Consider the following 26,598-nt stretch of genomic DNA (forward strand, 5'->3'; position numbering starts at 1 on the left):
ATATCCTAAAATCGCTACCTTCTTCGATGGGGTTTATCGGCGGTTGGCATCCAATGCATTACCGCCACCAGCTGGACGGAGTTTTTAATAAGAAACAAAAAAAAACGGCATCATACAAAATTAAACACTCAAATTAACAAAACCCATTCCACTTCAATCAGTCCACTTAACAAATAAGTCACGGGGGGGGGGGGGGGGGGGGTGTGGTATATGGCCAATATACAACGGTTAACGGTTTTTCTTATGTACGACGCAACGCAGAGTGCCTGGATACAGGCATTGGCCATATACCACATACATGCTTTATCATACCTATGGTATACGGCTGTCAGCCAATCAGCATCCAGGGCTTGAACAACCCAATTAATTATCCAAAATAAATCCCTACACAGCCTCAGGGTCCTGTGAAGGGGTAACATCCACCGAAAGGATTTCTTGCACAGCCTCGGCTGTGAAATTTGTTGGTACCCTTCCCAGATCTGTGCCTCGGCACAATCCTGTCTCGGAGCTCTATGGACAAATCCTTCGACCTCATGACTTGGTTTTTCCTCTGACATGCACTGCCAACTGTAGAACCTTATATAGACAGGTGTGTGCCTTTTCAAATCATATCCAATCTATTGAATTTACCACAGGTGGACTCCAATCAAGTTGTAGAAACATCTCAAGAATGATGAATGGAAACAGGATGCACCTGAGCTCTATTTCGAGTCTCATGGCAAAGAGTCTGAATACTTATGTAGATAAGGTGTTTGTTTTTTATAAATTTGCTAAAGAAATTAGAAACCTGTTTTCGCTTTGTCATTGTGGGGTATTGTGTGTAGATTGATGAGGAAATCATTTAAATTAATCAATTTTAGAATAAGGCTGTAACGTAACAAAATGTGGTTAAAGGGAAGGGGTCTGAATACTTTCCGAATGCACTGTATATAAAAAAAAATACAAAAAATTAAATTCTTGATGGTAGGTAGCCTCTGTGCAGGAATACAAGCACAGCCAGCACAGCCCCATATTTATGGATTAAGGAATTAAAATAATTTTCTTAATGTGATAGATAAATCAAATAATCAAAAAACCCATTGTGTTTCTCATATAGTTTTAAACTAAAATTAAATGTTTTATGTAAATACATCTGTAGAAGGTGTTCTGGGCAAACAGAGTAAAATCCCTGTATTGTCGATTGTAATTAGTCACAACCAATACCAGTTTATGGTTCCTGACAAAATGAGAAAAGTATTTATGTTGATTAAAACTAAGAAAATTATATATTATATTCACAATTCCTGACATTTAATCCTAGGAAACATTTCCCTGTCTTAGGTCAGTTAGGATCACCACTTTATTTTAAGAATATAAAATGTCAGAATAATAGTAGAGAGAATGATTCTTTCATCACATTCCCAGTGGGTCAGAAGTTTACATACACTCAATTAGTATTTGGTAGCATTGCCTTTAAATTGTTGACCCATTTGCGACCAAGCTTTAACTTCCTGACTGATGTCTTGAGATTTTGCTTCAATATATCCACATAATTTTCCTCCCACATGATGTCATCTATTTTGTGAAGTGCACCTGTCCCTCCTGCAGCAAAGCACCCCCATGATGCTGCCACTCCCGTGCTTCATAGTTGGGATGGTGTTCTTCGGCTTGCAAGTCCAAATATAACATTGGTCATTATGGCCAAACAGTTCTGTTTTGTTTCATCAGACCAAAGGACATTTCTCCAAAAAGTACGATCTTTGTCCCAATGTGCAGTTGCAAACCGTGGTCTGATTTTTTTATGGCGATTTAGGAGCAGTGGCTTCTTCCTTCCTGAGCGGCCTTTCAGGTTATTTCAATATAGGACTTGTTTTGCTGTGGATATAGATACTTTTTTACCTGTTTCCTCCAGCATCTTCACAAGGTCCTTTGCTGTTGTTCTGGGATTGATTTGCACTTTTCACACCAAAGTACGTTCATCTCTAGGAGACAGAACGTGTCTCCTTTCTGAGCAGTATGATAGCTGCATGGTCCCATGGTGTTTATACTTACGTATTATTGTTTAGCCTATCAGAAGCTTCTAAAGCCATGACTGTTACGTTCCCCAGTTTCTGTGTTGTGGTTTGTGTATTTGCATGTACAGCTAGCTGTATGTGTGTTCCGTTCAGAAGAGAGGTCATTGCTGAGAGATCATTGCTGAGAGATCATTGCTGAGAGATCATTGCTGAGAGAAAGCTCATTGCTGAGAGAAAGCTCATTGCTGAGAGAACGCTCATTGCTGAGAGAGGAGGCTGATGGCTATGGGTTATATACTGTGTTGGTTATTCTCAGTGGGACGTCATTGCTGAAAGATGATTGCTGAGAGAGGAGGTTGATGGCTGAGGGTTATATCATGTTGGTTGTTGCGAACAGAGTTAGTATGTACTATGTTAGTTGTTGTTGGGAGCAGCTTTGGTATGTTCTGTGTTTGTTGCTTTGTCAGAGCTTCTTTAATGTCCTGAGTTAGTTGTCTCAGGTTTTGTTGTGAAGTTTATTATTGTGTTTCATTTGTTCCCAGGGGGGAAGGGGAAGGCACCTAGGGAGTGCTTAGGCAAGAGGCCCGCGGGCATACATATACCCGTAGTATATTCACTGTCTAGGCACACTAGATAAGACCTGGGCGGACCACCCTCTGTATTTTGGTTAGGGCACCAGGTGGTGCTAAATTAGGTAAGTAGTTGGTAGGCAGGTAAGGTAGGAGAGGGGGCTTTGAGATTTACTTTCTTTGCTTTGGTTCCGTCCAGCCCCTTTTCCCCATATTACCGTGTGACGGAATAAATTCCTTGTGCCACTCTCTCTGCCTTTGTCATCCTTACTCATACCTACAGTCCCATACCTCTTTCACTTCATGGGGAGTTGAGTTGTAGCAGGGTGTTGCGGTCCCTCTTCACAGAGGCGTGCGTAACAATGACATCATTTTCTGGAATTTTCAAAGCTGTTTAAAGGCACAGTCAACTTAGTATATGTAATCTTCTGACTCACTGGAATTGTGATACAGTGAAATATTCTGTCTGTAAACAATTGTTGGAAAAATTACTTGTGTCATGCACAAAGTAGATGTCCTCACCGACTTGCCAAAACTATAGTTTGTTAACAAGATACTTGTGGAGTGGTTGATAAATTAGTTTTAATGTCTCCAACCTAAGTGTATGTAAACTTCCGACTTCAAGTGTGTGTGTGTGTGTGTGTGTATGTGTGTGTGTGTGTGTACATACACATATATGTATGTATGCTTAAAGTGCCCGTAGTTTGGTGATGTGGACACCAAGGAACTTGAAGCTCTCAATATCACCCTTGTATGAAAATTGGCACCAACCGTAAGTATCCAAGTGTGTTTGAGGGAAAACTTTGACATGGTTAGGGAATTGTATTGTGATATTTAAATCAGGAAACCTGTCTCCATTGGGGTGTTAGCTGACCAAAGTGGATGATAAGGACTTTATTGACTTGCATTAGGGCAATTCCACAATAATGGAATTACACAGAGACTCCGTTTTTTTTCACTTTAAAATGTATTGATTTCAAAATGTTACATTTTAACAAAAACACATTTACTGGAAGAACTGTGCAGATGCAAAGTTTGGTCATAGAATTACAGAAAAATCTCCCTCAATTTGTTATGCGACAAATCTCGGCTCCGAATTTAGTTTAAAATATATCTGCAGAAAGACTGGGTGTCAGCTATGACATGACACCTTGCATTTGAAAACATCTCTTGGTTATTCAACTACAGTAAGTGAAGTGGATTTACACCTGGTAACATAATTATGGTAATGGGTTTACATCATGGGTCCCTGATCTGATTTAAACAGAAATGCATCATTAGGGATATGAATGTCTTTCTCTTCATGGTAATGTATCCTGAATAGGTACGCCAAGCAGTAATGTAGTGGTAAAAATAATATGTGGGTAAACTGTGCTCTAGTGTACTGTACTATACTTTACATTACTGTACAGTAGTGAACTGTGCTGTCTGTACTGAACTATACTGTACTATTATTTACGTTACTGTACAGTAGTGAACTGTGCTGTCCGGACCAGACCAAATCTGAACCAATCATGGACGTCTATGTTTGGGCCAAAATAAAGGCCCAAAACTCTACCTTGAAAGGACACTATTGACCTGTAAAAAGACTAACCAATATCTCAAACTGACCCTAACCATAACCTAATTTTTAACCAATTCTAAAATGAAATAGCGTTTTGCAGTCAGGAGTGTCTGTATAACCTTTTCCATGTTGAAATCAAGGCCGGTCCGGACCCAAAACCGACGTTGAAATCAAGGGCAGGGCGACTTCCCAAATGTCAACTACTTTTCGACGTCCGGTGTCGGAGCTCAGTGAGTGGGGATGCTGGTTACAGTAAATGGAGAGGGTGGGGCTCATGGGTAGGTGTCAGTACGAGCTAGGAGAGGGGGCAGAGATAGGAAATTAGACAATGAGGAGGAGTCAGTGAATGTGTACACATCTGGAACAGTAATGGTACAGGGAAACCCAAAACAGTTTCAGCTGGACTTTAACATTATCACAGATATAGCTCAGTACGATAAGCTCTCTTTTGAGAAAGATACTCCCACCCCGAGTGTGTCAGACCAGACCTCTTCATTAAACAACCCCACAGACGAGCAAGCCCAAACACCAATCTGCAAAAATATCCTCCGTGTACAATGTAAAACACCAAATAATGCACACAGAGAAGAATTAGACCGATACCTGCTAATTATCAAAATCCAGAAAAGAGAGGTTAAATTCTACAACCACCCAAAAGGAAACGATTCCCAAACCTTTCATAACAAAGCCATCACCTACAGAAACATGAACCTGGATTAGAGTCCCCTAAGCAAGCTGGTCCTGGGGCTCTGTTCACAAATACAAACAGATGCCCACAGAGCCCCAGGAAAGCAACATTAGAATGCTACTTGGCCCTAAACAGAGAGTAAACAGTGGCAGAATACCTGACCACTGTGACTGACCCAAACTGAAGGAAAGCTTTGACTATGTACAGACTCAGTGAGCATAGCCTTGCTATTGAGAAAAGCCACCGTAGGCAGTCCTGGCTCTCAAGAAAAGACAGGCTATGTGCACACTGCCCACAAAATGAGGTGGAAACTGAGCCGCACTTCCTAACCTCCTGCCAAATATACGACAATAATAGAGACACATATTTCCCACAGATTACACAGATCCACAAAGAAAAAAAACAAGTTTGATAAACTCCGATATCTACTGTGACCTGTTGCCACAAGAAAAGGGAAACCAGTGAAGAACAAACACCATTGTAAATACTAAATATGTTTATTTATTTTCCCTTTTGTACTTTCACTGTTTGCACATCATTACAACACTGTATATATACATAAATATGACATTTGAAATGTATTTTTTCTTTTGGAACTTCTGTGAGTGTAATGTTTACTGCAAATTTGTATTGTTTATTCTCTACTCACTTGCTTTGGCAATGTTAACATATGTTTCCCGTGGCAATAAAGCCCTTGAATTTAATCGAGAGAGAGAGAAGAGGGCATTGTAACGTAGCTCATACAGTGAGGATTGCTACAAAAGAATAAGAAAAGTTCAAGTTCTCATTTTTTGGCTCAAGAGGTGAAGTGTTGAAGCAATAAAAAAAAGCCCTCTGAGGGACATACTGGACATTGATTGCACTGTACAATCAAGTCAGGTCAAAATGTAATGTCAAACTTTATTCTTCCACTGGGAAATGTACTGTGCAGACAGGAACAGGATTAAACCTATATTATTATTTTAAAACAATAAAGATACACTCAACTGTGTGGGTCAGTGGTGATAATACCTCATTTATTGATCATGCACCATTCATCACTACCATTTAGATCTGTTGTCTGGCCTTTGATCAGCAATGATCAATCTTCCCATGTTTAAAATATTGGAAGAATTATTACTTTTATCTCTACCAACATGTGCTTTTGTTATTGGGGAAATTAGCTAATTTGCCCACCATGTCCAGAGACCGCTCTCTGATGCCTGCCATTCCATGATTCGAGCCTCACAAGTGTGAGCTCATAGGAAGCGAGAGTCGGGGGGAAATCAACAGACAACCTGGGAAGTAGTGACGTCTGGCCCATTCGATACTGAAGTCAGGGGATTTTTTTAGCAGGGGGAGCTACCCTGTAAAGACAGAGAAGCGACGAAGACATGATAACATCTTGTCAATGACAGGAAAGCGTCTGCAAAGATTTTTTTATAACTAAAACAAGAGACCACAGCCTGTCGTTTCCAACCGGAACAGATTAGTCATAGTGGGCAGAACAAACAAGGAAGTGGGCAGAGCCAAGCACGAGCTTTGCACTCCTAGACATCGTGATTTTGTCAAACTTTGTCAAAGGGTAAAGTCTACAAAACTTAGGCCACTCTGTTCATAACATATTCTAGTTTTGTTAAAATAATATTGGATTGAGATCAAATGTTTAATTAATCGATGAGAAGACTTGCAGAATCTAGGCCAAACTCCATCTCCTTTCAACTTCTCCCACTGCCGGCTGCTGGGCTTCCTCTCACTACCACATATGGTAGTGAGAGGAAACACCAAGCGGATGCTTCATATTTATACATCCAGTGAAATGTCTGTCTCATTGTTCTATCTGTGGTGCCCGCTTCACGAAGAATAACCCTTCCTCCTTTCTCTGGTGGTGACTTTATTAATGCAGGTGGCAGTGAGTGAGTCGGAACGAGTCAACGTAGCCAGCTAGCTTCGCCGCCAGATAAGTTGATATAACTTTGCAAGCTATGAATATCACTCGACGGTTCATAAGCAAGTAGATTAGATAGCTTGCTCATTTGCTATCTATCTAAAGTAATTATAAGGGTACTGTAGCACTGTGAGATATTGCTAGATCGTTAGCATGCTAGTGCAACCACACATCAGCAGGTGGTAGGTAGCTAGCATTAGCGAACTATTAAGGAAGCCACTGTTTCCATCTTAACTGAGGATTTCACGGCGGAAAAATTAGAATTGTTATCAGTGAATCCGCGCTCTCAAACCAAATCAGAAAAATGTGGTCGAATCCTCAGAACCAGAATCAACCGGCGTTTCCGAACCAACAGCAAGTGCCAAATCTGAACTCTGCTCCCTTTCCTCCGTTTTTCGCCAAACCCCACAACCCTCTTCAAATAAAAAAGAATGCCATAACTGACGACTACAAAGTTACAAATCAAGTCCTTGGTATGGGCATCAATGGGAAAGTATTGGAAATATTCCAAAAAGGAAGTGGAGATAAATACGCTCTGAAGGTAAATACATGTGTTTTGTGTATCACTCGACTTGAAACAATGTTGTGTTATTCTTTTTATTTGAGACTACCAAGTGAAACTGTCTAAAGTGGTCAAAAAAGTGGAACCATTTTACATTTTGAGGAAGGGTGCTTCTATAGCCCTGCATACTTGTAAACACAATTGAGTGAGTATATTTACCATCCCACTGATGAATGATCAATTATGGTAGTGCACCTCCACGTGCAATGGCATAAATATTATTATGACAGCAAAAACGCGAATTAATTCCTTAAGACATAACCACACTTTTCAAAGCACATTCCATTTCCAGACTGGAAGTTGAATAAGTTAATAAACCTCACTTGCAACTTTGTTACCATATAACGTTTTCAATGTGATTTGTACTTGTATTTATTATGGATCCGCATTAGCTGCTGTTTTGCTTCAGTCCCCGCTGTTCCATAAGGTATTTTAAAATATTTTTTAAATCTGATTTTACTGCTTGCATCAGTTACTTGATGTGGAATCGAGTTCCATATAGCCATGGCTCTATTTAGTACTGTGTGATATGGATGATTTGAAGCACAATAGGTTTCTTTTTTTTTCTTTTTTTAAATTGGGGTGTAAAATCTGTTTACTCATAAGAGAGCAGACGAGAGTCCCACCAATACCCAGTTAGTCTCTTGTGGGTGCTACTTTCTCTCTGAGGCCCTGACTATACACTAGAAATCCTATGATTTTAATCTAACCATCAGGGTTGTTGATAGAGCAAATCATTGCTTTTCTGATTGCATTACGGTCAGCCTCTCCTCTCATTTTAAAATGGGTGAACTTTCTGATCTTGTTTGAATATGTCTGCATTTAGGCCTCCTCTGTATCTATTCTGACATTGTTTTTTAAATACTCAGAAAAATGAAAGCAATGATTCTAACACATTATCATATCTATAGGCCTATTTATGTAACAGTTATATTCAAGGCTAAACTTAAACCGTTTGTCTCCACAGATTTTTATAACAGAGGTTTCCAGGAAACATTTTTAGAAAAGGGACTATTTTTTAAATACTGTACACCAAAATTGTTTTTTTTTTTTAAATCAGAAATTAAGTAACTGATATGCCAAACATTTGTTTGCTTCACTCACTGCGTTGTTGTAATCGTCCACTATAACTCCTTTGTTCATAGTCAACCCTAAGATCTTCTAGATCCCTCAAATTCAACCGTGGACCTCGAAGTCAGTTCCACTGCGTTTTTTCAACCGTGGACCTCGAAGTCAGTTCCACAGCGTTTTTTCAACCGTGGACCTTGAAGTCAGTTCCACAGCGTTTTTTCAACCGTGGACCTTGAAGTCAGTTCCACTGCATTTTCCCCCCCATTTTTTTGCCTTCTAATTAGGGGCTGATTTAGACCTGGGACACCATGTGGGTGCAATAATTATCAGGTAGAACAGAAAACCAGCAGGCTTCAGACCTTGTCGGGGAAGAGTTGAATACCCCTGTTCTAGATCATTGACAGACTTTAAATAGACAATGTCCCATGCTGTTTTCTAGATCTCTCATATAAGCCTTAACCAATAACAGCATCCCACCCCCTCCTGTCTCCTTTCACCTCACACACTCTTCCTGTCTCCTTTCACCTCACACACTCTTCCTCTGATGTCACAGATACACACTCTTCCTCCTTTCATTACTCCTCAGGGCAGTGCTTCTGCCTGCAAGCCCCAGTGTTAGTAGGCAGGCAGAGATCATTGACAATGGATCACTTCCTGATAGTTCCTCAGTCTGCTCCTCTGGGATCTATTAGTCAGCCCTAATGCATGTGTCCTCCTCCTGGACACCTGCTCTATTTGGGGGACCAGGGTTGCAGCTTTGGAATGCTGAGCACAGCTTGACTTTGAAGTGGAGATGAGTGTGAGGATGATGTGTATATGCATTTATTCCACAGTAGGGCTGGGCGATATGGCCAAAATATTATATCACGGTATTTATTTTAAAAAATGGACTGTATGACGGTATAGTTTAGTTTTTGAATAATAAAAGTTCTACATTTGCTTTATGATTAGTGAGTGATCCTAGGGTGGCAACACATACATTCTAAGTGATTTCAATGAGTCTTTCTCCATTCTGATTGGTTTATACTGTTCAATTCAACTTCAACCAAAACAATTTCAGCACTTTCATAATTTCTGTTTCCTGCACTCAATTGCAGTGGTGGAAAAAGTACCCAATTGTCATACTTGAGTAAAAGTAAAGATACGTTAATTGAAAATTACTCAAGTAAAAGTGAGTCACCCAGTAAAATACTACTTGAGTAAAAGTATAGAAATATTTAGCTTTAAATATACTTAAGTGTCAAAAGTAAAAGTAGAAACCATTTCAAATTTCTTATATTAAGCAAACCAGATGGCACCATTTTCTTGTTTTTAAAAAAACATTTATGGATAGCCAGGGGCACACCAACACTCAGACATAATTTACAAACAAACCACCAGTGAGTCCTCCAGATCAGAGGCAGTAGATGACCAGGGATGTTCTCTTGACAAGTGTGTGAATTGGACCATTTTCCTGTCCTGCTAAGCATTCAAAATGTAACGAGTACTTTTAGGTGTCAGAGAAAATGTATGGAGTAAAAAGTACAGCATTGTCTTTAGGAATGTAGTGAAGTAAAAGTTGTCAATAAAAGTAAAGTACAGATACGAAGAACAAAATGACTTAAGTAGTACTTGAAAGTATTTCTACTTAAGTACTTTACACCACTGCTCAATTGAGGTCATTTCCACACTGCCATGTAGGGCTGCACGATATGGGCAAATAATCAAGGACTTATTTTTAGCCAAATGTTGTAATTGCGATTTTTGACTTTTGAATTAGAGCAAAACTGTTGGAATCATGGAAATATAATTACTATTCTAATTCTACAGTTAGAATATAATAGTGGGCACATTGAATACAGTGTTTGAGATGATGACAAATGAAAATGCCAGGGAGTTATTGTGACAGGGTAGGAACTGAAGTGTTGATAAGTGTTTCCTAGGGGACCCTTTAAGAGAACATGCAATGTTGCCAAAGCTTATCTACTTCATGTAGCTTACATATTCTTTCTTTGCATATTCCTCTTTGATTTAGAAGATACTGTTGCACAAACAACTTGCTGATTTAGGGCTACACCATCACTGGTATTATCAGGCTGTATTAGCTAGCTACGTTTGCTCTTACTCAGTAGATTTATTAGCATTAGCAGCTAACAATTAGCATTTCACAAGATTTAGGGCAACTTTCTAAGAAAAGACAAACTACCTGGTTGCTGATGTAAGAAACACAAACTAATAGTTTCATTATAGATTGCCAGTGGATTTATATTAAGGCATATCAAATGTGCTCCTTGAGTGACAGGGGGCGTTTCTAGGTCTGTGTGGAAAGTGGTGCGGAGAGAGATGACTCAAGTAGCAAAGTAAACTATAAAAATTGACATTACAGTATCACATTTAACAAACCGAACATTCAAATACCGGTATAGAATGTAAAGTAAAAACCCAAACCAGTCCCTGCATCAATACCGGTATAACGCCCAGCCCTATACCACAGCATTGTTGACTACTCGTTTCTGATGGGCTAGAAGGGCATTCTAGAATGGGCATTAAAACCAGATAATGGACAGTTGGAAAATAAATCAGGACACCTTGCAATCTTGAAACAATATGCACCTACACATGCAGACAGTAATTGCTACAAAGTTATAGAAAGCTAAACCAATAACCACACAAACAGAATTGAATACATTGTAAATGCAGTACCAAAAATGCAAAACTAAGCTAGCTAGCTAGCTGATTTGTTTTTGGAGAGACATTTTGTTTTGGGAGCATCTAATGATGAACATGGATTTCTCCAGTCCCTACTGCTGCAGTCATGACACAAGTGGCACTAAGCTGTCATCCTCCCACATGTTTCTAGTTTTGACCAGCGATTTATTTTTAATAAAAAAAACAACATTTCAGCAACAGATTTAAAAACATTCGGTTGTCATATTGGCAGGTTTGTTAGTAACAAAGTATTTAGCTAGCTTCTAGCCTAATGTTTGATATGCAATGCGATCTCCTCGTAAGGAACAGTGTTGCGTGTCCTGATGATAAGGCAAACTTTTCTAGTTATGCCATGCAAAATTGGGCATCATTAGTTCATTTTTTATTGATGTATCCAAATGAATGTCAATAGAAAATGCAGCTACTTTGCTGTTATTCTGGCTGCGGTGGTCGTTACTGTTTTAGACGTAGCTAGTTGGCTAGCTATTAAGCAAAGGATAAGAATGTTGCAAGCGAGCATGGCAACGGAACATATAGAACGAACAACTGGGTCGCAACCATAAATCTAGAACTAATCGAACAAACCGGGTCGCGTGTCTAGCAACCAAAACATGCGGAAGTATGATTTTGCTTATAGAATGAAAATATCAACCTACATTTCGGTCCTACTGTGCTTTAGTATTGTTTTATTTGCCAACTGTGGTATAAGCAGGATAAACGCCTCCGTTCTGTACATTACCTTGGAAATATGAACTCCGCAAAGGGACGAGGTGCTGTGTCGTCCATATTTTCCAAAGAAATATACAGGACGTCACCGTTTATCCCGTACTCATCGATCACCCTTTATTAGCTTGTAATGCTATATTGTGTCCTTGGCTTTGGCTCTGTGTCAGGCCACTTAAGCTTATATACAGTAGATGGGCTTCATTGATCAGTGGTTTGTTGATCCAGTGTATTTTACACATTGTCTTTAGGAGGAATTATGCAATAAAATATGTAATTCTTCCTTTCCCACAGTCATATAAGGCTAGATATTTAGATCTCTTTCTCAGGTCATCTTCGAATAGTCAACTTTTGAATTTTTTTGTAACCTCACAAATCCTTCCTTTCTACTGCGTCCAAATTCTTTGAAAAGGAGAGCTTTTCTTTTAGGCTTATAGTCTACACCCCATCCTTGTCCTTTCCTCCTCTGCCTGGGCCAGGCAAATACTATTTGGCCTAACAGGGATGGAGAGAATGGTGTTCACTGTACAGCATTTGCGTACTCTACCTTAAGTCAAGATCATTTCCGATCTGAAGATGACAGGTTTGCCATTAATAACCCCATCCCTGCTGTCCTTTCCTCCACTGCTTGGCCCATGCTAATACTTTTAGCTGGAGGAGAACGATAGGGACATGCCTTTGTCTAAAAGTAGCCTAGCACAAGAGGCCAGAGCGGACTGGGGATTACAGCTCCACACGGATATTATCAGCATTTATTGGGCAGGTATCCAGAGACGGGTACATTTACTCTGCACAAACCAGCAGAGACCTCCCTGGAATGAAGAACCATGATCTTAGATGGCCTTTCCCACTCTGGATAGAGGTTTGTCTACTACCCTGGCCTCATCTGTATGCACTGTAGCCAAGTCCTCTATCAACAAGCTGGGTTGACTGGGCTCTTCAGGGTTGTACTGTATGATTAGTCGGCCGTGTGTGTGTCTGAAATTCTGTCGTACTGGAAATAAGACCAACATTGCCCTTCCCAAAGGTTTTTTGCCTGAGTAGAGCAGATTCTTCCCTAACTGCAAATTCTTGCCGGTATACAGAGGGAAGATTTTTTTTCCATATCTGCCAATGGCTAGCCTGTCTGTGAGGAAAATATTCCTTTCTGTTTTTGCCTGAATGAATTAGCAGGAATTTATGATAGATACATAATGAAATCTTCTGCCATATAGCATTCTGGAATACCAGATACTACCTTATTGGGGTGGCAGGGTAGCCTAGTGGTTAGAGCGTTGGACTAGTAACCGGAAGGTTGCAAGTTCAAACCCCCGAGCTGACAAGGTACAAATCTGCCGTTCTGCCCCTGAACAGGTTCCTAGGCCGTCATTGAAAATAATATTTTTTTCTTAACTGACTTGCCTAGTTAAATAAAGGTTAAATAAATAAATAAATAAATTGTGATGCGCGTGTTGACTCCTAATCCACAGTCCCTGTGGTTTATATAAGCAGTGTGGACTGGTTTAGGGTCATTAAATATCATGTGGATAAAGTGAGGGTGGGTTGGATAGAGAACAATACCTTAAATCCATAAATATATTGTTGTGCACCTTTTGTTACGTTACAGCCTTATTCTAAAATGTAAGGATTTTTTTTGTCATCCATCTACACACAATACCCCAAAATGTCAAAGCAAATTTGGGCAAATTTATTAAACAATTAAAAACAGAAATGGCTTATGTACTCAGACTCTTTGATATGACCCTTTGATCAATGGAAACAGAATGTTCAGGTGCATCCTGTTTCCATTGATCCTCCTTGATGTTTCTACAACTTGTTTGGAGTCCACCTGTGGTAAATTCAATCGATTGGACATTATTTGGAAAGGCACACACCTGTCTATATAAAGGTCCCGCAGTGCATATCAGAGAAACCAAGCTATGAGGTCGAAGGATTTGTCAGTAGAGCTCAGAGACAGGATTGTGTCGGTGCGTAGATCTGAGGAAGGGTACAAAAACATTTCTGCTGCATTGAAGAACCCCAAGAACACAGTGGCCTCCATCATTCTTAAATGGAAGAAGTTTGGAACCACTAAGACTCTTCCTAGAGCAGGCTGCCCACCCGGCCAAATTGAGAAACTGGGAGAGAAGGGTCTTGGTCAGGGAGATGACCAAGATCCCGATGGTCACTGAGACAGAGCTCCTCTGTGGAGATGGGTGAACCTTCCAGAAGGACAACCATTTCTGCATTACTCCACCAATCAGGCCTTTATGGTAGAGTGGCCAGACAGAAGCCACTCTTCAGCAAAGGGCACATGACAGCCCGTTAGGAGTTGGTCAAAAGGCACCTAAAGACTCTCTGACCATGAGAAACAAAATTGTCTGGTTTGAAGAAACCAAGACTGAACTCTTTGGACTGAATGCCTAGTGTCACGTCTGGAGGAAACCTGGCACCATCCCTATGGTGAAGCATGGTGATGGCAGCATCATGCTGCAGGGACTGGGAGACTAGTCAGGATAGAGGGGAAAGATGAACAGGGAAAAGTACAAAGAGATCCTTGAGCTCCAGAGTGCTCAGGACCTCGGACTGGGTGAAGGTTCACCTTCCATCAGGACAACGACCCTAAGCACACAGCCAGGACAACGCAGGAGTGGCTTCAGGACAAGTCTCTGAATGTCCTTGAGCTGCCCAGCCAGAGCTCAGACTTGAACCCGATCAAACATCTCTGCATAGACCTGAAAATAGCTGTGCAGGGATGTTCCCCATCCAACCTCTGTTCTGCAGAGAAGAATGGGAGAAACTCCAAAAATAAAGGTGTGCCAAGCTTGTAGGGAAAGGGAAGAAACTTCAGGCTGTAATTTCTGCCAAAGGTTTTTCAACAAAGTACTGAGTAAAGGGTTTGAATACATACAGTTGAAGTCGGATGTTTACATACACTTAGGTTGGAGTCATTAAAACTAGTTTTTCAACCACTCCACAAATTTCTTGTTAACAAACTATAGTTTTTAATTTCCCCACAATTGTTTACAGACGTATTATTTCACTCATAACTCACTGTATCACAATTCCAGTGGGTCAGAAGTTTACATACACTAAGTTGACTGCCTTTAAACAGCTTGGAAAATTCCAGAAAATGAAGTCATGGCTTTAGAAGCTTCTGATAGGCTAATATATATCATTTGAGTCAAATGGAGGTGTACCTGTGGATGTATTTCAAGACCTACCTTCAAACTCAGTGCCTCTTTGGTTGACATCATGGGAAAATCAAAAGAAATCAGCCAAGACCTCAGATTTTTTTGTAGACCTCCACAATTCTGGTTCATCCTTGGGAGCAATTTCCAAATGCCTGAAGGTACCTCGTTCATCTGTACAAACAATAGTACACAAGTATAAACACCATGGGACCATGCAGCCGTCATACCGCTCAGGAAGGCAATACGTTCTGTCTCCTAGAGATGAACGAACTTTGGTGTGAAAAGTGCAAATCAGTCCCAGAACCAAGCAAAGGACTTTGTGAAGATGCTGGTGGAAACAGGTACAAAAGTATCTATATCCACAGTAAAACAAGTCCTATATCAACATAACCCGAAAGGCCGCTCAGCAAGGACGAAGCGACTGCTCCAAAACCGCCATTAAAAAAAGCCAGACTACGGTTCGCAGCTGCACATGGGGACAAAGACCTTACTTTTTGGAGAAATGTCCTCTGGTCTGATGAAACAAAAACAGAACGGTTTTGCCATAGTGACCACCGTTGTGTTTGGAGGAAAAAGAGGATGGCTTGCAAGCCGAAGAACACCATCCCAACCGTGAAGCAAGGGAGTGTCGGCATCATGTTGTGAAGGTGCTTTGCTGCAGGAGGCACTGGTGCACTTTACAAAATAGATGGCATCATAAGGGAGGAAAATTACGTGGATATATTGAAGCAACATCTCAAGTCATCAGTCAGGAAGTTAAAGCTTGGTCCTTCCAAATGGACAACAACCCCAAGCATACTTCCAAAGTTATGGCAAAATGGCTTAAGGACCACAAAGTCAAGGTATTGGAGTGGCCCTCACAAAGCCCTGACCTCAATTCTATAGAAAATGTGTGGGCAGAACTGAAAAAGCTCTGTCAGGAGGAATGGGCCAAAATTCCCCCAACTTATTGTGGGAAGCTTGTGGAAGGCTACCCAAAAGGTTGAACCCAAGTTAAACAATTTAAAGGCAATGCTACCAAATACTAATTAAGTGTATGTAAAATTCTGACCCACTGGGAATGTGATGAAAGAATTAAAAGCTGAAATAAATCATTATCTCTATTCTGACATTTCACATTCTTCCCTGACCTAAGACAGGGAATTTTTACTGGGATAAAATGGCAGGAATTGTGAAAAACTGAGTTTTTATGTATTTGTCTGAGGTGTATGCAATCTTCCAACTTCAACTCTATTTAAATATGAATTTTCAATCGTTTTTTAATTTTTAAAATTAATTTCTTAATACATTTGCAAAAATGTCAAAACCTCTTTGCTCTTTCATTATGGGGTGTTTGTGTATTGAAGAGTTTAAAAAAAAAATCCATTTAAGAATAAGGCAAATGCAGGATTGCAGGATATGGAAAAAGTCAAGTGGTCTGAATACTGTACTTTCTTGAATACTTTCTTGAATACATTTTTCAATCATTTCCCATCCCAAAAATTATGAATAAGCAGTCTTTACTTTCTGGACTAAATCAGGAGTTCTTCAGAGGTATAAAAAAAATAATATGACAAAACACAATGTTGAGGTGAAGACCCCTGCAAACTAATATCAACTTTTTTTAACAAATATTTTGTTTTGGATAAATTATTTACTTATTTAATTATTTATAAGTTGAAGAAACATTGCCTTGTGTCTTGTAATTCCTCTACCAAAAATAGTTTTCTCTCCATGAGGAGGGAGGATAATGAAAGTTATCAGATGTGACAAGTAAAGGTAGACCTGCCAATATAAAGGAGGAGGGGTACACGTGCATCAGGGCTGATAATAGATCCCAGAGGAGCAGACGGAGGAAATATCAGGGGAGGTTTTCAATGATCTTTGCCTGCCAGCTAACACTTCCTAAAAGAAGGAATAGTCTATTTGTTTTGTTTTTATGAATTATTAAGTGATTTAAACTCATAAATCTGTTACCAAATCGGAGTTGGCTACAATGGGGAAATCATAGTAGTCACAATCCACAGTTGGGGCACCTTCTACTGTCCTCCCTTTCACTGGCACACTGTTATGTTCAGCTAATAACTCTTTTCTTTCTGTTATCTGTTGGTCAAAGCAAGACTGTGAAAACTGTCTGGACAACCCCTTACTCTCCTCTCTGCCGCTCTCGCTCTTTCTCCTCTCTCTCTCTCCAGTTAATGTCACCTCTCCCGGCTCTTACTGACTCCTACCATGATACCTACAACCGATCCTCTTTCAATTTACTGTAACAAGTTTTAAAAAAGTAACAAGTTTTTTTTTTTAAAGTGTTTAGATGAGAAGTTGGGGAATTGCTCATAAATATTCATTTTGGGGGTGGGTGATCACAACACTTTCTCTAAAGTATTTTTACCAGAATTCCAATGGCACTCTGATAATTTAATTATGTGCACCGCAAGCAAATGTGGCTCTGGGCCCGGTTTCCCAATAGCGATGAAATTTAGGCTTACAAGTGTTTTTTATCTTTCTTACCACGGCCAAAGATACTTTTGCTAAGTGTGTCGTTGAGGCATGTGTCGATACTGATAGGTTCAAAAGAATGGCAGCGGTGCTCTCTGGTCGGCTTTCTCCTTTCAAATATTACCTTAACATTTAGAATTATTCTGAAATACTGACGACAGATCAGCTCCTGGAGAGAGATTATCACCTATGGCTGTAAATATTGAGCAGCTTATCTAATGCTTACCCTATAATGCACTAAATTAATATTTGGCACATCATTGCGCACATGTTAGGTGTATGACCCAATTGAAGAAATTCCTGTTGTAAATTGACGTGGCACTGAGTAGCTTCGTTCATCATGCAATATATTAAGGCCAAAAATGTGACAGTAGCTAAATACAACTCAACTGAATGAACATGAAATTTGCCCCCACTGACAAAATGTAGTCAGTTATCGGTGGTCATGGAGAGACAGATATCACTGTTATTCTTCTATGTTTAGCAGAGATCTTCTCTTTATAAAGTGATGCAGGAGGGCAAAAAGCTTCTAGCAAAGTGGCTGTTCTATGAGTGGTCTGAGGCTGGTGTTAGAATATGAGAGTTTAAGTGCAGCGTTAATAACATTGGTTTTAGTAAGCCCCTCGGATATTTTAACGACGCTCCTATGAAGGTTCTAACGATATTTTTATTTTTTATTTAACTAGGCAAGTCAGTTAAGAACACATGTTTTATTTACAGTGACTGCCTAACAATGAACTTGGCCTTAAAATGCTTTTGGGAAACCGGGCCCAAGACAGTTGGCTCACAGGGGTAAGGCACCAAGTTCCTGACATCTATTTCCACTTGCGGTGTAAGTTTGAATACCCCCAATTGCACGCAAAACATTTTTTTGAAACGTGGACCAATGGTGTAAAAATACTTTCAAGTACTACTGAAGTAGTTTTTTGGGGTATCTGTACTTTACTATTTAGATTTTTGGCTACTTTTACTTTGCTAAAGAAAATAATGTACTTTTTACTTCATACATTTTCCCTGACACCCAAATGTACTTCACACACTTATCAAGAGAACATCCCTGGTCATCCCTACTGCCTCTGATCTGGCGGACTCACTAAACACACATGCTTAATTTGTGCCCCTGTCTATCCACCTAATTTAAAAAAACTAAATTAAAACACGGAAGTACGGAAATGTGCCTTACTGGCTTTTGAAAATTGTGTAACGTCTAGGCAAGGAAACACCATGTAAAATATATTGGCACACTCCATTTACCAGGACCATTGCCAAATAAGGCACGCTGTCACTTGCTTTTATAGTAAGCCTTGAGGTGGCACCACCCAGCACATCTAGAAGGGAGTGTATTTCATACAGTACCCCTCCCTTGAGATTACTTTTAAGGCATTTCATTTAGATAAATAAATGTAATACTTTTAAGGACCCGTGGACACCCTGACAGTAGTAGAGAAGAGTTCAATACAGTACGTTATACTGTACTCTACAGTACTTTCTGCATACTTTATATCTGGTTTTAGTCATTTACGTTTACACTGAAAATGTTTTACCATACCGAAATTGTTTTCCCACCCCACAATACAGTAAAGAAAGTACAGAAGAGTACTGTATAATGTATTGTACTGTACTGAACTCTACTCAACTACTGTCAGAGTGTCTGCGGGTCCTTTAAAGTATTACATTCATTTATATACATTTTCTTCTTCAGTTTTCAAAGGTCTTAAAAAAATGTGACCAAGAGCCTCCCAAGTTGCGCAGCGGTCTAAGGCTCTACATTGCAGTGCTTGAGGTATCATTACAGATCCCGGGCTGTGTTGCAGCCGGCCGCAGATATTTAAGAGTTTTTAGAAAATGAGGTCGCATAAAAACTTAAGGAGATTTTACTGTAATTCTGTTACCAAACTTTCCATTTGGACAGTTCATCCAGTAAATGTGTTTTTGTGAACTTGTCTGTCTAAATTGTACAAAGAAGTCATTGTACATAGAGATTGTGTGGTTTGTTAAACTTTTTGAAATCAGTGTTTTTTTTGTTTGGCATACATTTTTTTGAAAGTGAAAAATCTCAATCAAATTGTAGTTCCGTCCCACTGGAATCACTTTATCATTAAAACTGACTAGGCTATTAGCGTTCTCCCTGATAAAAGTTGTGACGATCACATCCTGCTGTCGTGACGATGCTTAGGTGGTCATAGACGTGTGTGTGTGTGTGTGTTTGTGTGTGTGTGTGTGTGTGTGCGTGTGCCTGTATGTGTGGTCGGTGTGTGTCATGCTGAGGCAATGGTAGTTGCAGCTGTACGGCGCCCCTTCCTCCTGTGAATACTGAATGACGTCAGGGAGTGACTCATGTTTGCTGATGTGGAAGTGGGTAGGCTACACTCAGTAAGCAGGGTCCGGAGGACATAACATTGCTGACACCTTGCGCCTTAAACCTCCGACGTGGATTAAGTGCTATTTATTCATATTCGTGCTTGTTCCCCTGTTCAAATTCAGTTGGCCTACTTTTTAGTTGCTCTGGATTTCTGCATGTTTGGTTTAGTGCATTTATTTACATTGAGATGATATCAGGAGTCAATTGTACTGGGTATTTCCAAATGTATACAATACTTTAATGAGGAGAACATCTTATCTGTCTCTGTGTGTGTTGGGCATTTCCATGTAAAGTACCTATGAGCACCAATGTGAAGTTCATGGGAGCATGTCAAATGAAAGCGAAGAGTCTATATTTTTTTGTTGAAATGAAAGTATATATACATTTTATTACCATTTGATTTCTGGTCAAACAGATGGAAAAGGGATTTTGGACATCTACCAGAAAAGTATTTTAAAAGCTATATATGTAAAAACACAATATTGAAGTGAAGACCCTAATATCAGCACTTTTATATTTCGGTTGGTAGAAATGATTTGCCTTCTCTAAGTTTAAGAAACATTGCCTTGTGCCTTGTAATTCCGTTACCAAAAACCCACATATGTTCGTAAAGTATTCAAACCCCTTGACTTTTTTCAAATGTTGTTATGTTACAGCCTTATTCCAAATTTATTAAATCTTCACAATACCCCATAATGACAAGGCAAAAGCAGGTTTTTAGAAATATCACATTTACATAAGTATTCAGACCCTTAACTCAGTACTTTGTTGAAGCACCTTTGGCAGCGATTATATCCTTGAGTTTTCTTGGGTTTGACTCTACAAGCTTGGCACTCCTGTATTTGGGGAGTTTCTCCCATTCTTCTCTGCATATCCTCTCAAGCTCTGTCAGGTTGAATTGGGAGTGTCACTGCACAGCTATTTTCAGGTTATAGACCTGTTGGTTGGTGAACCATCGCCCCAGTCTGAGGTCCTGAGCACTCTGGAGTAGGTTTTCATCAAGGATCTTTCTGTACTTTGCTTCGTTCTTCCAGACGTGACTCTTGGCATTCAGGTCTGATGGTCTGATAGTCCTTTAGTTGCCATTTGGCAAACTCCAAGCGGCTGTCATGTGTCTTTTACTGAGGAGTGGCTTCAGTCTGACACTACCATAAAGCCCTGATTGGTGGAGTGCTGCAGAGATGGTTGTCCTTCTGGAAGGTCCTCCCTTTTCCACAGAGGACAATCGGGTTCTTGGTCACCTCCCTGCCCAAGACCCTTCTCCTCCGATTGCTCAGTTTGACCAAGAGGACAGCTCAAATTAATTTTTTATAAATTAGCAAACATTTCTAGAAACTTGATTGCTTTGTCATTATGGAGTATTGTGTGTAGATTGTAGATTTTTATTCTATTTAATCCATTTTAGAATAAGGCTTTTAATGTGGAAAAGGGTAAGTGGTCTGAATACTTTCCGAATGCACTGTATCTTTAAGATATTGAGGGACAATAATGGAAATTCACAGAAGTAACAAGTAAAATTAAACGTACCTATTAGTTGTCGTGTTTTTACTGATTTTAAATTTGTTTATGAATTAAGTGAATAAATCTCGTAATTCTGTTACCAGAATTGCTACAATTTAATTGACTCCAATGGGAAATCATAGTAGTCTCAAACCACTTTTGGGTTACCTGCTACTGTCGTTTCATGATCAACAACTCATGGTGTGGTTGTAGGAATGTACAAACCCCTAAGAATTTCTGTTCCCTTGACCTGGAATACTTAGCAATCAAATGCTGACCCCATTATCTCCTAAGACAATTCACAGCTGTTTGTGTCACGTCTGTGTACATTGTCCCACAATCCAACACCACGCTGGCACTCAAGGAATTACACACGGGACTTGGAACAAATTGAAAACAGCATATCCCAAGGCTGTATTCGTTGTACTTTAACAAAGGACGTTTTAGGAAAATTCTCCCTAAATTCCACCAACACATCTCTTGCTTCACCCGCTGGACCATTGTTATTCTCCTTACCGAGACCGGTACAAACCCCTCCTTTGCTTTATGAGTAGTGAGTGACCCTACGGAGGCAACACATACATTCTAAGTGATTTCAATGGGTCTTTCTCCATTCTGTTTCATACTGTTCAATTCAAATTCAACCCAAAATAATTTTCTACATTTCCTGAATTCATTTGACATAATTGACACACTGCCATGTAGGGCTGATGATAATGTAGGGCTGCAGGGCTGCAAATAATCAAGGCCTTATTAATATCCAAATGTTGCAATTGTGGTTTGACTTGCGATTTAGATCAAAACACTTGGGTGAACTGTTGGAATCATGGAAATATAATATTTATTTAGAGTATAAATAATAGCTGATACTTGAAAATGCCAGGGAGAAGTTATTGTGACAGGTTGGGAACCAAAGTGTTGGTCAGTGTTTCTTAGGGGACCCTGTAATCTTTGGCTACAATAAATGTTTCATAATTTAGCCAACATATTCATGCTTCGCCTATTCCTCTTTTAGAAGATACTGTTGTATAAACATGCAGCTTTAGGGCTACATCATCGTACCCACAGCAACTATTAAAACATTCCCAAACCAGAAACTGTGAATTGATGGCAGCATTCGCATGAAACTGAAAGCGCGAACCACTGCTTTTAACCAGGGCAGGGTGACCGGAAACATGACCGAATACAAACGGTGTAGCTATTCCCTCCGCAAGGAAATCAAACAAGCTAAGCGTCAGTATAGAGACGAAGTAGAGTCGCAATTCAACGGCTCAGACACGAGGTATGTGGCAGGGTCTACAGTCAATCACGGATTACAAAAAGAAAACCAGCCCTGTCGCGGACCAGGATGTCTTGCTCCCATACAGACTAAGCAACTTCTTTGCTCGCTTTGAGGACTACAGCGCCACTGACACGGCCCCCTACCAAAACCTGCGGACTCTCCTTCACTGCAGCCGATGTGAGAAAAACATATAAACGTGTTAACCCTCACAAGGCTGCATCCCCAGCCACGTCCTCAGAGCATGCGCAGACCAGCTGGCTGGTGTGTTTACGGACACATTCAATCAATCCTTATCCCAGTCTGCTGTTCCCACATGCTTCAAGAGGGCCACCATTATTCCTGTTCCCAAGAATGCTATGGTAACTGAGCTAAACGACTACCGCCTTCCGTCATCATGAAGTGCTTTGAGAGACTAGTCAAGGACCATATCACCTCCACCCTAGACCCACTCCAATTTGCTTACCGCCTCAATAGGTCCACAGACGACGCAATCCAAACCACACTGCACACTGCCCTAACCCATCTGGACAAGAGGAATACCTATGTGAGAATGCTGTTCATCGACTACAGCTCAGCATTTAACACCATAGTACCCTCCAAACTCGTCATCAAGCTCGAGACCCTGGGTCTCGACCCCCCCGCCCTGTGCAACTGGGTACTGGACTTCCTGACGGGTCGCCTCCAGGTGGTGAGGGTAGGTAACAACATCTCCACCCTGCTGATCCTCAACACTGGGGCCCCACAAGGGTGCGTTCTGAGTCCTCTCCTGTACTCCCTGTTCACCCACGACTGTGTGGCCATGCACGCCTCCAACTCAATCATCAAGTTTGCAGACGACACTACAGTGGTAGGCTTGATTACCAACAACGACGAGACGGCCTACAGGGAGGAGGTAAGGGCCCTCGGAGTGTGGTGTCAGTAAAATAACCTCACTCAGCGTCAACAAAACAAAGGAGATGATCGTGGACTTCAGGAAACAGCAGAGGGAGCCAGCTAACTATCAATTTGCATTAGCAGCGAACACGATTTAGCTAAACCTTGCTAAGAAAAAACAAACTAGATTTTTGCAAATGTAAGAGAAACAAACTAGTAGTGTAATTCTAGAACACATGTGGAGTTATATTAAGAAGCAAAGTGGAAACAACATCATTGTCATCAACATTGTTTCATGTGCCCCGATTGACCATGCAGACTGAACGCAAGTGTCGCGAGGTCAAGTAACAAAAAATGCGCTCCTTGATTGACGGGTCGGGGCTAGGTCTGTGTGGAAAGTGGCATGGTGAGAGTGGAGAGGGATGACTCAAGTAGCGGTGTAAACTACAAAAATGTACTTTACACACGGCCTGTAACATTTAACAAACCAAACATTTAAATACTGTTATAGAAGGTAAAGTAAAAACCCAAACTGGTTCATGCATCAATACTGGTGTATATAGTAAAATAAGGTATACCGCCCAGCCCTAGACAACGCCTTCATTCTCCATCTCCTCCCAGCCTATAGGTAGAAATTCAAACTGGAAGTACCCGTGGTAAGGTCTGTTCAACGCTGGAAACACTGCCGAGTACAAACAGACCACCTATGACCTCCGCAAGACAATCAGAGACACAAAGACCTTACAAGTGGAATCGCAATTCAACGGCTCAGACACGAGACCCATGTGGACTTCAGACAATCATGGATTACAAAGGGAAAACCAACCATGCTAAACACCTTTTGTGTCAGCTTCGAGGAAAAAATCACAGCGCCACTGACATGGGCCTCCGCTGCTCACGAGGACTGAGGGCTCCCGATCTCTGTAGCCAATGTGAGTAGGACCTTCTAGTGTGTTAAAACAAAATCAGTCAAGCCCATAGTACACGTGTCAAACTCATTCCACGGAGAGCCGAGTATCTGCATGTTTTCGCTCCTCCCTTGTATTTGATTGAAGGTCACTAATTAGTAAAGAACTCTCCTCACCTGGTTGTCTAGGGGTTCATTAAAAGGGAAAAAACAGCAGACACTATGCCCTACATGGAATGAGTTTAACACCCCTGCCATAGTAGAATAGTTGATCTATTTACCTAGTCGGCTTGTTGTGTGTTCTATGTGAGAGAAATACGGTGCCTTCAGACCCCTTGACTTATTTCACATTTTGTTATGTTACAGCCTTATTCTAAAATTGATTAGTCTTTTTTCCCCTCCTCAATCTACACTGGGGCGGCAGGGTAGCCTAGTGGTTAGAGCGTTGGACTAGTAACCGGAAGGTTGCAAGTTCAAACCCCCGAGCTGACATGGTACAAATCTGTCGTTCTGCCCCTGAACAGGCAGTTAACCCACTGTTCCTAGGCCGTCATTGAAAATAAGAATTTGTTCTTAACTGACTTGCCTAGTTAAATAAAGGTAAAATAAATAAAAAATAATACCCCAAAATGAAAAAAAGGAAAACAGGTTTTCAGGAACAAAAATTCACATTCATAAAAAATAACCATACCTTATTTACTTAAGTATTCAAACCCTTTGCTATGAGACTCAAAATTGAGCTCCGGTGCATCCTGTTTCCATTGATAACCCTTGATGTTTCTATAACTTGATTGGAGCTGTGGTAAATTAAATTGATTGGACATGATTTGGAAAGACACACAGTTGGTCTATATAAAGGTCCCACTGTTGACAGTGCAAAAACATAGCCATGAGGTCAAAGGAATTGTCCATAGAGCTCCGAGACAGGATTGTGTCGAGGCACAGATCTGGGGAAGGGTACCAGAAATATTCTGCAGCATTGAAGGTCCCCAAGAACACAATGGCCTCCATAATTCTTAAATGGAAGGACTCTTCCTAGAGCTGGCGGTCTGGCCAAACTGAGCAATCGGAGAAGGGCATTGGTCATTGAAGTGATCAAGAACCCGATGGTCACTCTCTGTCACTCCAAAATTCCTCTGTCCAGAAGGACAACCATCTTTGCCGCACTCCACCAATCAGGCAATTATGGTAGAGTGACCAGACGGAAGCCACTCCTCAGTAAAAGGCACATGACAGCCTGCCCGCTTGGAGTTTGACAAAAGTTTTAAAGATTAAAGTACAGAGATCCTTGAAGAAAACCTGCTCATGAACGCTCAGGACCTCGGACTGGGGTGAAGGTTCACCTTCCATCAGAACAACGACCCTAAGCACACCGCCAAGACAACACAGGAGTGGCTTCGGGACAAGTCTCTGAATGTTCTGGAGTGGCCCAGCCAGATCCTGCAATTGAATCCTGTCATATCTCTGGAGGGACCTGAAAATAGCGGAGCAGCGACGCTCCCCATCCAACCTGACAGAGCTTGAGAGGATCTGCAGAGAAGATCCCCAAGGCTTGTTGCGTCATATCCAAGAAGACACTAGGCTGTAACTGGCAACTTCATTAAATAGTACCCACAAAAAAACAGTCTCAATGGTGAAGAGGTGACTCTGGGATGCTGGCTTTCTAGGCAGAGTTGCAATGAAAAAGCCATATCTCAGACTGGCCAATAAAAATAAAAAATGTAGATGGGCAAAAGAACACAGACACTGGACAGATGAACTCTGCCTAGAAGGCCAGCATCCCAGAGTCCCAGAGTCACTTTTGATGTTGAGACTGGTGACATTTATTTAAACCTGTTAAGTCTACCCTCTCCTTTTTCGAACATTCTGTTAAAAATCGCGCAACATTTCAGCGTCCTGCTACTCATGCCAGGAATATAGTATATGCATATGATTAGTATGTGTGGATAGAAAACACTCTGAAGTTTCTAAAACTGGTTAAATCACGGCTGTGACTATAACAGAGCGTGTGTTTCATCGAAAAGCGCAAGAAAAACTGGTCACTGAAAGCTGAAAATAATATCCATGCGCCACTTGCATGTATTGTTTAAAGGACACCAATTGCAATTCCTACAGATTCCACACGATGTCGCCATTGTCGTCATTTTCCTGAGAGTTATTTCTTGGTCAAACAAAGGAAAGAGATTCCATTTCTTCCGGTCTCCGACAGGATGTTTTGGAGGAGAGATTTTCGACCA

At 40.7% G+C, this 26,598-nt stretch overlaps 1 protein-coding gene across 1 annotated transcript in view; it reads left to right on the plus strand.

Moving 5' to 3' along the window:
• The first annotated feature begins 6,617 nt into the window (after positions 1-6,617).
• LOC110531961 (MAP kinase-activated protein kinase 2) overlaps positions 6,618-26,598 on the plus strand; it is a 39,866-nt gene continuing 19,885 nt past the window's right edge. Inside the window, exon 1 of the mRNA XM_021615507.2 lies at positions 6,618-7,283. Coding sequence (XP_021471182.1) covers positions 7,047-7,283 — 237 coding nt within the window. The 5' untranslated portion in view covers positions 6,618-7,046. The remainder of the gene's footprint in view (positions 7,284-26,598) is intronic.

This window comes from Oncorhynchus mykiss, chromosome 9, assembly GCF_013265735.2.
Source record: "Oncorhynchus mykiss isolate Arlee chromosome 9, USDA_OmykA_1.1, whole genome shotgun sequence".
Classification (NCBI taxonomy): Eukaryota; Metazoa; Chordata; class Actinopteri; order Salmoniformes; family Salmonidae; genus Oncorhynchus; species Oncorhynchus mykiss.